The sequence below is a fragment of the Phaseolus vulgaris genome, chromosome 7, assembly GCF_000499845.2.
Source record: "Phaseolus vulgaris cultivar G19833 chromosome 7, P. vulgaris v2.0, whole genome shotgun sequence".
Lineage (NCBI taxonomy): Eukaryota > Viridiplantae > Streptophyta > Magnoliopsida > Fabales > Fabaceae > Phaseolus > Phaseolus vulgaris.
In genome coordinates, this window is record NC_023753.2 from 12,236,949 (window position 1) to 12,251,824 (window position 14,876).

A 14,876-nucleotide genomic window follows, 5' to 3' on the forward strand; every position below is an offset into this window, starting at 1 on the left:
ATATTGTAACTAATTTTTTTATCTCTAAAAATTAGTTTTTATCGGATTATTTTCTTATAGTGAATTATTAACATTATTTTTCACAAATAAGAATAATTTATGTATAGTTAATTTATAGACTTTTTTTCATAATTTTTCAATTTAATTTAATTTACAAACTAAATTCAGTTTATAAAAAATGTATTTCATATTAATTTTTTTTCTTGAAGAAATATATGAAGATGTATTATAACTTAAAAAGTCATTGATAAAGTAATTTTTATTAATAATAAAAAATTATAAAATAATTTTTAAATTGAAATTTAATATTAACTATTAAAATTTTAATTAATAACTATTTTAGATTATAAAATTAGTCATTAATCTAATTAAAAACTAATTTAAAATCTGGTAAAAAATTTAGTAACTAATATTATATATAAATTTAAAAATCATTTTATAATTTTTTATTAATAATATCAATTACTTTAAATACTAATAATTTTTTAATTTATAAAATAATATTTAATTTATTAATATAATAATTAATTATTATTTTTTAAAATTAATTATTATTATTATTTTTAAATATTGTTATAAAGAATGATGAGTTTGTTTGTTTACTGTGACAAAGAATCTTTATTGATTACTGTAGACACTAGTAATGACGTCATGTAAGACAGAGAGAAAGAATAGCAGAAGCTAATTTTGCAAAAAGTTTTAGCCTTTAATCGTATATTTGTCGTAAGAAGTTGATCTTCAGTGTAAGACAACATGCATACCCTCACTTTAATCGTAGATGTTTTTTCCCTTCTTCTTTTGCCACACGCATTCACTTCGACAAAACACATATTTTTCACTTTTTTATGGAAAAATTCGCTAGATCTATATCTCCCTTTTTTATCCCTCATGGTAAAAAAGAAAAGAAATTGTTAGATAATTCAAAATTAATATACCTGATATGAGATGTAAATGAATATTATTAATTTTTTGAAATTGAGAATTTTAAACATATGCCTGTAAAAAAACTAATCAGATTTATAAACACAGTAATTATATAAAAGAGATGCAGCAAAAATTAAAATATAATACGAGAATCCTTATTGATGGGGTGTTGGTGTAATTTGCTTTTTAAAAAAAAGAAAAATTGCTTCTCAACACAAACTCTAATTTAACACTGCAATATGTGAAGAAACTATCTTGTTAAAATGGTAAATTGCTCTGATTTCTCAATTCTCTTTCACATATTTATCTATGTTTACATGGAAATGCCACAATGATAACTAGTTATCAACGTTGGTCATCATGTGAATGATGGCAGCATATATTCTTTCACATGTCCTTTATATTCTCTATCTCATGCATACACCCAAATCCAAATACCCACTTGCTTCCACTAATCAATATCTTTTCAAATTTCCATATTAACTACCATTGATTTTTTTTTTTTAAAAATTATCACGTTTAATTTGTTTATTTTTTGGCAAAAAATGGAGGTTTTTAACAAAATTTGGATAATTTTTGTCCTTTAATATTAAAATAGGATTGCTTTTTTAAATATTACAAAAACAAAAAAATCATGAAACGACTTTTATATAATTATTTTGAATTAAATTTGTCTCATTTTGATTAGCCTCCATTGTTGACACGACTAAAATTATTATTTTTTACCAGTACAACTTCATAATACTTTAAAAACTCATTACATTTCAATAACAAGAGGCAAAAATTGACCAATTTCTTTTTAAAAAAAAAACTAGAAATGGACAATATTTGTGCATGATAATCCAATGCAAATGATTTTCCAGTGACCATTTTTTTTATTTCAAGATTCCTTTTTCCTTCTATTTTCAATTAGCTTTTCTCCTCTAATTTTCTTGTAAGTCTAAAATGCTTCTGCAAAATATACAATGAGTCGTCTAACAACAACTTGAAACTGCAATTTAAAACCAATCACATGAGTGCAGAAGATACTTATAGGGTGCTACAAACATACATAAATGCACAATAGATAATTAATAACAGAACTCTGGCATTTGAGGCATGCATGGATAAAATTCATAATCAAGAAAGTCAATGCTTACAGTGAAGCATGAATCCTCATACGTTATACTAAATATAGAGTTAAACACATGGCTTAGAATACCTTGTGATTTGCGAATGATTAAAACTTGGTAATTACTCCTAATTAATAACCCTTTGAGGACCTAGCTTGTTTTCCTTTTAAGCTTTGTGATGTGTGCGTTATAACAAGAATATGTCAAAGATCATCATCATCCGTCACCTTAAGTCCCAAATACCAAGGCCTTCTTTTCCCACCATCACACTCATCCACTGTCCTTCTCAGAGAGATGCTGATCTCATCCCATATTTGCTTGCATTCACTTCCACTCCTATCAAACCCCAAACAACCCAGTTTTGCTGATATTTCATCCCAAAGGCCATTCTCCAAGTACCCATTTTCTCTGAATCGTTGCTCAAAACCAGTCCTTAGCTGTATCAAATTTGCAATCTCCATTTCTGTCCACCTACTGCTACTTCTTTGATCCACACCCTCCGAGGGAAATTCACTGCTGTCAATCTTTCCTTGGCCCTTGTTCTTATTTGCTGCTTCTTCAACCATAGCTTCATCTAGGGGTAATGCTTCAAGTCCTATCCCAACGTGTTTCCTCACAACCTCTATCAATGCAGCATCTCTTGCTTCAACCCATGCTTTCTCTTTAGCCCACAGTTCATGCACCTGCTGGTCAAACCACGTTGACTCTTTCCTCTTCCTTTCTTCCTCCTTAGATGTCATCTCTTGCTCTCTTTGTTCAACAACGCCCAACATTCTCTCCATCCAAGCATCTTGAGTCTCTATAATCTTCCTCATGTGGGAATCCACAATCTCCTCCACTTTGGCTCTCCAGCTTTTTCTTAACCTCCTGTGATCACTGTGTCTTTCATCCAACGCTTTCTGCTTCTCCCTTGGCTGCCTCATCATGAATGCAATGGCTGAAAGATCCTCCTCGTTGTTTTCAGATGAGGATGTCTCCAATTCAGATGAGTTTGTGATGCTCAGGCTCTCTGAGCACTTGGGGTTATTATTAGAATCCACATTGTGGTCTTGGTTAACTGTGAAGGTAGGTGTTTGAATATTAGCATTGTTTCCACCACCACGTTGGCCTTTCTCTGAAGTTGAGGCATGATTTGTGTTTGCTTGGTCTCCACATATCGCTTCCAGCTGCCTGAAGAACCTGTAGTGCTTCCCATCTTGTCTACTGCCTTTACCTTCCTTCGTCTTCTTGTAATATTTGTACAAATTCTCAAACTTCTCTTTGCATTTCTTTCCACTTCTTTGGTACCCAAATTCCTCCGCCATTATCCTAAACACGTGGATCATACAGCACAGCTATTAATTATCATGCACATTAAAAATGTAAGTGGAGATTAGTCAGCACAATAATAACACATATCACGTTCCCTCTTATTTTTCCCATCCTTTTCTATCTTGGATAAAATCTGGGTGAGAGAAATAAGACAACTTGTGTGGTTGAAAAACCGTAACAGCACATAAGTTTTTCTTTTTCAGACATGCATGCATGGAATTACCATTCTTATAATTATAAATCCATTTAAGATTTCTCCATTAAGCGTTCTTATGTTTCTCATTCTATCTTGTTCTTTATATTGGTATATTAACCAGGTGTGGTGAAGGATTAAAATAATAGAAACATTCTGTCTTCATTAAAGATGTCAGAAACAGCAATACAATTACCCGAGTTCAATCAACAAAATAAACTCCAATATATAGCCCTAAGTAGCTGAGCAAGTTGCTGGCTAGGTCTAATAGTACTAAAAACAAAGACAGGCTTTCAGGGTGCTGAAAATCCTTGCACCCATAATTATTTACTCACAGAAAAACCAGTGCAAGTATACACATTGAGTCAGTGGATTTCTTGGACAAAACTAGAAATAGATAAGCCACATGGATCTCTCAGTTATCTCTAAGTAATGGCCTGTCATTTTCAAATGCAAAGAGGAAATTAGCCTCCCACCCCCCAAAAATTGTAAACCACCAAGAAAAAAACATAAGACAGAAAGAACAACTATATTTTTCTTCACTCCTCACTCCTCAACATTACTATACATTTTCCAACTCGTTCTGAGTCTGAAAACAAAACAGAAAGCAAAAACAGTGGTTTTTTCTTCCTTTTTTCAGAAGTTTAGTATATACATATACCTAGAAATCTCATTCCACAAGGGTGCTTTCTGATTATTCTCTCTGAACTTGCAATCAAGACGAGATCTGATCTCTAGAAGCGAAAGGGTCTCCTGTCTAGGCCACCTGTTGTTCCCGGAATCAAACCCAAACCACCCTTTCTCTGCACTCTCCATGCTGCAGAATGCATGATCCGAGACAGCAGCGGTGGCAGTATTAGTAGGGTGGACACCGGAAGAAGAGGAATAGTCATGATGATGAGCAAAGTGAGTGAAGGCACGAGGGAAGAAAACGTCCCCAACCATGTTAGGGTCGTAGGTGTTGGGTGGAGTTGTGGTAGCAGCAGCAACACCACTAAGACCATGGTGAAGACACAGTGGCTCAAGTAGATGCGTGTTTGAAGGGTTCAAATGGGTTCTGGGTGGTATAAAACGCCGGAGATCCTCCGGCAACCCATATGGGTCACCCATGTTCACTGAAGACAGTGAGAGAGAAAAGGAAAAGGAAAACAAGGTGTACAGAAGACACAGGAGGATGAGAGACGGGTCTCACTTGGTTCTATCATAAGGAAGTATCACTTTTTATTTATTTTTCATTTACCTTTTCACCCTCTACTTCATCTTTCACAAATTTGACGGCAGACACGTTACTCCCTTACTACCACCACCTAATACAAAAATAATAAATACACCTTAAAAAAACATGAAATTATCTAACAGAAAAAAATGTTTAGAATGAAGGAGAAGGGAAAATGAGATTAAAAAAAAAAGTAATGTGACGTAAAAAAGAATGAGAAGAAAAAGATGAAAAAGAGAGTGAACAGCAATAACATGAGTATTAATTGTGAAGGACGAAATGGACGTTGATTGTTTTAGTAACTTATTATTATTATTTGAGAAGAGGGGACAGGATCCGAGTCTACCGCAACTCTTAAAAGTTAGACTCACTCTGACTCAGACCATGAGGGAAAGAGAAAGAGAAAGAGAAAGAGAAAGAGAGAAGGTAATTAAAAGAAGGTGATTTAAATAGTAAGGATTGAAGTACTTGGAAGGGAAAGTGTAAAATATAGGTTCCTCTTAGAGCCATCCTTTCTTCTTCCATACCTAGGAGATATAAAAGTACCATCATCAAATGGTTTTCCTTATTCATCATGTTGTAGAGAGACAAACAATTGCTGTTAAATTCTCTTCTCTTACTGTTAACCAAAAATATTATTTGTATGTATATTCAGGCACTGAGAGAGAGACAAATGGCAGAGGATGAGACGATGAATGGTGACGAATGCACAGTGCTTCAGCCTTAACCTTTTCATTACTTTTACTTGCTTTTTAGCAGCACCAGCATCTTTCTGGAGGCTGCCATAACTTAGCTTATTCCACTTTGCTCAACGTGATCAACCTCCTCCCATTTCTTTAAACTAAAAAGTTTCTAAATATTTACCAGGGACCTCACCTCATGCTGTGTAACTCACAACCAATCTTATTGGTAAACACTTTCAATAATTAATACCTAACATCTCTGTCTCTTTGTTAGGTTCTTTTAACTTATTTTTCTGCTATACCAGTTTGAGTCACATCCACTGAGAATATCTTGAATGTTTGCTTATTATTAAAATAAAAAAAAATAGGTCTATGATTGTAAAAATGTAATATAAATAATTAAAAGCTAGTGCTTATAGAGTTTGCTTCATATTTTTTGAATTATACACTTAAAGATAATATCTGTCTAAATTATATATTTATAAATAAGCAGTGTGCTAATCAACTTTAGTTATTACCATCAATAAACATGTTTCTGAGAAGTCAACTTATAATTGAGCTAAATACTCAATTGCTGGAGAACTTCCAATATACACTGCACTTGGATGCCACTCTTTTTACTTTTAGGGAACAGAAAGGAATGGCAAAAAATATTATTCTCCCAAATGTATGCAACTTTGTAATCATCATCAAATAAATACTTTTAATGAATATGCATGGATAATAATTATGGGTTAAATAAGTTAATAATAATATATGAATCAAATTATTTATATTCTAATTATATAAAAAATAATAATCATCATACTTGATGCATAATCTAAAATAATAATTTTAGAATAGTTAAATCCTGAGACATTTTCATTCAAATTGAAACTACTGTATATAAATAAAGATGTCACCATTTCCACTATTTTCATACTCCCTTCCTTAACCAGGTATAAAACGACATAGGTAGATTTTATCCTGGGGAAAAAGAAGAGAGAAAATACTAAAAAAGAAGTAATATACAAATATGAAAAGTCACTAAACTATTTAGCCTATTATTGGTAAAAGAGTGTATTACTTATAATTTTAATGTAAATGAAATAAAAAAAATGTGCATACATTTACTAAAATGGCTTAATTAACTTTCAAGTTATTTATAAGTCTGGATTGAATTCTTATTAAAAAAAATTTGGTTTAATGAGTATTAAAAAAAATTATATTTTTCAATTCAGTTTTTATCATCTAATTTTTTTTAGATGGTTGGTGTGACTATTATTTTGTCCAATTAACTTATTTATTTGTCTTCATGTGTTAAAAAATACGTAAGACTTTGTTATTAATATAAAATGATTAACAACTTTTATTTCTTTTACTAAAAACATAAAAACATGTTAGGTAATAAGAGACTATCACCGTCTTATACAACAATGTGATAACAATAATATCTCTTAATCGTGAAAGCTATTATTAATATTGTGTTATTTGAAATATTTCTTTTACAGGTAACATTTCAACGAAATATAAATATACTAAAACATGAGTGTGAGAATATAGAGAAATGTGTATTACAAAAATGAATCTCGAAGCACATTAGCATATATTAGAAATTTAATATAGAAGTATATTTATATTGGAAATGATATAATAGTAAAATTAAAAAAGTTAATACAAAATATGACAAAAAGAAAATAAGATCACACAATTTTTAAAGGATAAAAGTGAAATTAAACGTAAAAAGAAGGGAAAATATATTTTTCATGTAATATTTTTTTGTTTAGTATAATAGAAAAAAATATACAACAATTTTATTTCTATTTGGGATTTTAAGCAGTTCAAACAAAAAAATTCACAAATTCTTAGTACACAAACTTTTTATCATTTTTTAATGTATTAACTAAAATTTAACTGGTCTTGGTGCTTCACAATTAATTTTTTTTATTATGATATAGCATTAATTCTAAAAGTCTTGTAGAAATTATTTAACAAAAGTCTTCATTAAAATTAAAAATTATAAAAACTAAAAAAGCACCAAAAATACAAAAGATAAAATATTAAACTATTTAATCAAAATATTTTTTTAGTCTTGTTTATATTGTAAAGTCGTTTTCACGCGTCTAGGTGAGAATCTTCTTTTTCTGATTCCCTTATCTTCAATTCATTTTACTTTGCTGCATCATGCAATCATGAGAAAATACAATGCTCATATATATATTCCAAAATTTATGATTTTTTTAATTTGACCTAACTTTTTAATCCTCCATCAGAAATAGCATAACAATCTCTATCCATTTTCAGGATTTTATATTCATTATTAGTCCTATTTATATATGAATTCAGCATAATTTAATTATGTAGGCATATTTTAGTTAATAATGGTAATCTTAAAAAATATGATTTTTTTTTTTATTTTGATTAGCTTGGTAGACTTTTTCACTGTTTATATATATTTTTCTAAGAAATATATAAAGATAAATATTTTATAATTATTCCAAATAAGATTCTTTTTTATTTGCGTACAATATAATAAGAACATGTGATACATCTACAAATATTTTAGAATCTGAAATAAAGTTTATTTTTATACCATTAAATGTATTAGTACAAGAAAATTATTAAATAAAAAATAATTAATTATTAAATTATTTAAATTAAAAAATTTAAAATAGTTAATAGTTAAAATCTTATTAAACCAATTTAGAAACTAGTTTATAAATTTTATTAATGATAAAAATTATTTTAGATAACTTTTTTAGTAATTAATTATTTTTTATTTTTAAAATTAATTTTTATTTAATAAGTTTTTTGTAGTGTGTAAATTTAGAAAAAAAAATAGATATAGGTGTTTTAGAGAAATGAAAGTTAAAACAAATATTTTGAGAGGCCAGAATTTAAATTTAAAGACACAACGACAAAAACAGTTTATAATAAATTTTAGAGGAATAAAAAGTAAGGATTTTTATTTTTATTTTTTAAAGATTAAAAATATAAGTAAAAATAAATCTATCATTACAAATTTTAAACATAGAAATAATTATACATGTGAGATTATTATAATTTAAGTAAAATTATTGGGTAAATTTTGAACTAGCTGGAAATATAGGTCTCTCACTAGTTTTTTTTATATAATTCGATCACCCTTAGGTCTTTGGATTACTTTTAAAAACCACGAGACTCAATTAAAAATAGCGATAAATAATTTAATTAAAGAAAGTCTAAAGACCTATTTGAAAATTTACAAATAATTAAAAAACTTATTCAATAATTTAACCTATAATTTAATTATAATGACATTTCAAATTAATCTACCAAAAATTATAATTGAATTGAAAATTAACAAAAGTGTATCATTTTCATATATACACTACAAGAAAATATGAAATTAGTGTTTGTCAAAACTCGACAGGAATGGCAAACAAGTGAAGTCTCGTTATTAGCATTCATTTTGGATCGATAAAAAAAAATAGACTTTCAATGACCTTTGTGTCAGATCTTGATAAAAGACACTGGTAGCATTAGCTAAACTTATACTAAGACGAACATTATATATTAAACATTAATTTCTTATGGGTATGTAGTGTCGATTTGACCGTCTCAAAAGTTATAAAATTTAACTATTTATTAATAGATAGTGTCAAGTTAGCCTATGCTAAAGAAAGTATATTTTTAAAATTAATTTTATTAGTGTCGGTTTGGTTGATACTAGTGACAATAATTTAAAAAAAAAATCTTTTACAATGCCTCCATTTTCAACCAAATAAAATAGAAAAAAATTTGTAAAGGATGAAGGATATGAGTGTGGGTGAAGAAGATGAATGTAGATGAAAAATAAGAGTGATGATGAAGGAGATGAATGTGAATGAAAGAAATGTGTCTAGATGAAGGAGATAGGTGTGATGAGATTTATATAGGAAGTGAGAGATGAAAGTTGTGAATGAGGAGATTTGTCATCTTTAAATCTAGACTTTTGGAAATCTACAGTTCATATTCATTGTCATGAAGATATACATATTCATAACATATAAATTAACATCGTCTAAATTGATGTTAACTTAAATAAATATTAAAAATATATTATATTAGCCTTAATGACCATAAATATTTTCATTATTTTTTTCAAAATGCAATAGTGTCTACTTAACGAATACCAATACACATTTTTTTACACAAATTAAGAATAATAATATAGTATTAATTGTAGATATAGGAATGCTGAAAAACATTTATAGATAAAATTAAATAATATAATAATACTATAACACCTACTAAATCGATGTTAACTCACTGAGTAAAATATGTTTAATGTTATTAGAGTCAACTATATATATTTTTAAAATATTTTTTATATCTCAGAATCCGTTTAACCATCATATAAATCTTTCATCACATAACATTAAAATTAAAGGTTAAATAGGTTTTTCGTCTTTGTACTATAATACGAAATTGATTTTCGTCTCTAGTCAAAACTTTAGACCATCTAGGTACTTGCAATATCGAAATTATTAGAATTGGTCTTTTTGTGGTTGATAAAGTGAAACCTCAAATTGAACCTTACTCATACCAAAGGATTCATTCCAATCAATTTCATACTACAAACATCTGGATGGTTTAAAATTTGGACAAGGAACGAAAACCAATTTCGTGTTATAGTATAGGGACGAAAAAAAAATATTTAACCCTAAAATTTATAATAATTTCATACATTATATATTATTAAAAAATATTTTATGCCACATTATAGTCGATCATTAGAGTCGATTTAATTGACTCTAATAATTTCACAAATTGACCAATACTAAATTTTGAAAGTTATATTTATGTTTTCTTGTAATGATATAATATTTCTATTCAAAATATACAAAATACAAAAATATTTAAATAACATATAAATAAACAACTTTAAAAATATTTCTAAGTAGAAGTGTTTATTTTTTTTAAATACCATAATATAATAAATTAAAACATCATATTGATATTTATACTCATATATTTAAATAATTTCAGTTTAATTTATATCATAGGATTTTCAAAAGATAATCTTAAGCATATATCAAAAATTAATATTTGATTCAAGATTAAACATATTCATTTATATAATATTTCACAAGCACTCAAGTAAGTTAAGGTAATTAGTTAAGTTAGTTACTTATATGTATTCAACTAGTTTTTTTTCTCGAAAAAGAAAAAAACGAATTAAATTAAATGGATATAGAAAGGATGTCCAACCCTTTAAAAAAAGCAAAAAAAAGGCTTTTACCTCAACCACTTAGATATATCGTTGTGATTTATCGTCATTTATAATATCCCCACCAGTATAAGGGTGTGTTACATTAGACCCATAAAACTCCTTACGATACCAAAATTCAAATAATTACATAAATATTCCTACAATTGCGGGAAGATACACACAAATATCAAATTCAACTCTATTATTGCCTTCTTATTCCTTCTCCCAAATTTACTTGTTAGCTTTTTGAAGATTAGTTTGTAGAGAATACTTTTTGTGAGCAATAGATCAAGTCTTGCAGTATAATACCTTATGTGAGTTGATTTTAGAATTGCACATTTTTATGGGTTGCACTTTGTTTATGGTTTTTTATTTTAAGCAAAATATGGTGATAAACCCAAAGAAGATTCTCACTGGACACGAACTTAAACAAGTTGTTAAGTAAGTGTGAAGGTTCACTTCTAGAGGACAAAGTGAAAACACAATTATGTGGTGTTGATGATGAAGAGGTGCAAAATTAAAGAGCATATAAGGGAAAGAAAGAAGATGGAAACCAAATAGAAAAAGATGAACACAATAACATAAAGGAATGGAAAATAAAAAGATGTAAGGAAAGAGAAGCTTAGAATGATGAAGGTGTGGTCACGCCACTTAGAAAGGGAGGAGACTCCAAGATGAGTGGTAGAGAGTCGTCACTTGAAGTGTAGTGCACTCACGATAAGACCCAAGAATAATAGGAGACTCAGCTCACTAAACACTCTAATAGAGTTTCTTTACTTTCAAAATTCAATGTGTAAATTACATGAGGCAAGGCACCCTTTATATAGGAAAGGGTGACTTAGGGAGCAAGAGTGAGAGGGGTAGAGAAGTCATTTGTGAGAAACCTTCTAGAAGGTAGGTCAAAGAAACCCTAAACCTAGATTCACATGTCATGAAAGGTGGGCTTGACACAAGCCCAAATTACTAAGCACACCTTACTCAAATTACTAAGCACACCCTACTCTATCTTATTCTTTTATCTGGACCCCCAAAATGAGTCCAATTTATTTACAAAAACTTGTCTTTTAAAAAGACCAGAAGAAAGAACATTTGGTGCTCTGGCCTATGTCTAGTTCTTCTTCTACTTAGGTCTTTTTGAAGTTTGGTGGGGTCTTCTAATATGACTGACTTAATTGTGAAGTGTCTATTGTGTCCTTAGTCATTTGTTTCTCAAGATGGTTGGTATCAATCCCCCTCATGGTTGACCCACCAAAATGATCAAAGGCTAGAGTACATTTGGGTACATAAATGTCCTCTTGTTATTGATTTTGTTAAGCTTTGTATTGTTGTAAGCATTTGTTCCCTAAACAATTGCACACATTTCCTCTTTCCTGGATGTTGGTAGCCAATTACCACTGTTGTTGGATTTAAAACACTGACACAACAAGTCACAACAGTACACAAGCAAAACAACGATAATCTTACATATAACATAGTTGGTAGTGCATAATATTAACAAGCTTAACAAGAACCATGTAAGCTAGAATTAGATAATAGATTTAATACATCGTGTTGAATATAACATCCAGTTAGAATAGGAGAACGTAAATTATTTTTCAATCATAACCAAGATTTCAACTAAGCCATATGAAACAATTTTTCCTCATCTACCCTTCCTTCTTTGAACACCATTTTGTTTCTATGGTCCCATATACTCCAAATAATTTCTACCCATACTCCTTTCCATGCCAAATTTTGTATATGATTCAGATGGTGTAGGTGAAATTGTTGAAAGTGACACCATAGGTTATTATGTTTGGCCAACCGAATTCCCATTCATTTACAATAAGAGTTCCAAACAACAAATGATACCTTACATGCTAGGAATAGGTGTTCGATACTTTCTTTAAATTGCAGGCAACAAGGGCAGATAACAGCTAAGACCCACCCCTAACTAAATCTACTCTAGTACATATTTTATCTAATAGGACCATCCATGCAAGGAGTTGGGCATTGGAGAGTTCATAGACATTCCAGAAAATCTTGAAAGGAGTATTGTTTTCACGACTTGATTGTTCTATAAGATATCATAGGTTGATCTTACTAAGAAATTACCATTCTTTTCACCTAACCATCTCCATTTATCTAACCTCTCTCTATGTATTTGTACTGCACCTAAATCGCTCAATAATTGTAGCTCTTGCACTCTCCCATTCAAACACAGTCCTTCTCCACTATAAATTCCAGTTCTATCTGTATTCTAACCAAAGTCCTACTTCCCTAATTGTTCTTCCCTCACCAGTTGAGATAGAATACAAGTTGGGAAACCTACTTTTGAGAGTTGATTCACCCACCTAGATCCTCCAAAAATCTAGCCAAATTAATTGATCATATATCACATTTAATAACTTTATTGAGCCAAATTTCACCCTCTCCTTCTCCACATACTTTGCCTAAATATTTTCACCACCTTGATTGAACCTTTGTTGCAAAATGATTGTAATTTGTTCCTAGGTCCAAAAATTCATACTTAGATGATATGATGTCTCTCCACTTTCCTTTTGTATCTGCCACTATTCTAAAACTCCATTTGGCAAGTAGTGTTTTATTAAAGCTTCTTATGTCTTTAATTTCCACTCCCCCTCCTCCTTTATCTTACATAGTTTATCCCAACCAATCCATGTAATTTTACTTGTCACTCCCAACATCACAAAAATTTCCTCTATCTCTTTTTGATAGCTTGAGATACAAATACATGAGCTTTAAAGAAATAAAGATAATATAATGGTAATGCACTGATAACAAATTTTATAAGACATATTCTCCCAGCTAGTGTTAAATATCTACACTTCCATTTGGAAACTCTGTTCTTACTTTTTTCTAAGATTGGCACCCAAAACTGGTAATTCCTAGAGTTACCACCTACTTGTAGGCCTAAATATTTAAACACATATGACTACAATTTAGCATAGCTTTCCAACACTCATTTTTCCACCCCTATGACCCCTATCTTTGATTTATGGAAATTCACCCTTAACCTCGAAACTATCTCAAAGCATTTAAGAATAGATTAGATAGTAAATATATTATCATAGCTAGCCTCACAAACAAAGAGGTTGTCATCCGCAAATTGTAGAATATTTACCTCAACATCATGTTTTCCTACCTTCACTCCATGCAGCATATTTTTGCTTAACGCTTGACTTATTAGTCCTGTCAACCCCTCCACAACTATGAGGAAAAGGAATGAGGCCATGTGATCCCCTTGTCTTATCCTCCTCTTTATCTGAATTTCGTAGTTGGACTCCCATATACTAAAATACACATTAAGGACGATTCCAGACATCCCTTTACCCATGCAATCCATTTTTCATTAAATCCTAATGTGGTCATCATATAGTACAAAAATTCTCACCTTAGTGTGTCATACGTTTTCTCATAGTCTTCCTTAATTATTACCCCCACGTCTCTTTTTCTCCTAATGTCCTCCACAACTTCATTGGCCACTAGAGAACTATCCATAAGGCATTTTCCCTAAATAAACACATATTAGGATTCAACAATGATGGTTGGTAGTACTTTTTTAAGTCTATTGGATACATTAGAGATAATTTTGTATAATGACCCTACTAGAGAGAACGATCAATATTGTTCTAGTTTAATTAGGTCACTCACTTTAGGTACTAAAGCAATGAACAAAGTGTTGTAGCCCCTAGGTAATGTCCCATAAGTTTCAAAATACTCCATTGCTTGTACAATATCTAGCTTTAAACCCCAAGGTATTTTTTATAAAACTAAAATTAAATTCATCAGACCTTAGGCTCTTTGCTCCTTCACATTTCCATACAACATCCCTAATCTCCTCCTTCGTGATCTTGGCAGTAAGCATTGTTTTATCTTCCGATGATGGATTCTTAAAATCTACATTTCCAAGCCTGACCCCAAAATCCTTTACCACAGAGAATCTTTCTTGAAACATTTTCTTAACTTCACTCTGAACCAACTATGGTTCCTCAACCCATACCCCATCAATTGTGGCTACTTTAAGTTCATTCCTACATCTCCTCCATCTAATTATGAAGTGATAAAATCTAGAATTTGTGTCCCCTAGTTTTAACCAGCTAGCTCTGACCTTTTGCCTCAACATAGAATCTATCCTGCAATTAATTTCTCTCAGCCTACTAATTAGTCCCAAAAGTCTCAAATTCTCTTGTCATTATCCTCATCCTTCTTATTTAATTCTTCA

General features: G+C 30.1%; 1 protein-coding gene across 1 annotated transcript; it reads right to left on the bottom strand.

Annotated features, from left to right (window-relative positions):
* Positions 1-1,991: 1,991 nt before the first annotated feature.
* On the bottom strand, positions 1,992-5,345 carry LOC137828749 (trihelix transcription factor PTL-like). Its single transcript, XM_068635438.1, has 2 exons — positions 4,202-5,345; positions 1,992-3,344 (listed from the first exon to the last, which is right to left on the bottom strand). Exons 1-2 carry the CDS (start codon positions 4,648-4,650, stop codon positions 2,240-2,242), a joined length of 1,554 nt encoding a protein of 517 aa, XP_068491539.1. The 5' UTR covers positions 4,651-5,345; the 3' UTR covers positions 1,992-2,239.
* Between the last annotated feature and the right edge of the window lie 9,531 nt (positions 5,346-14,876).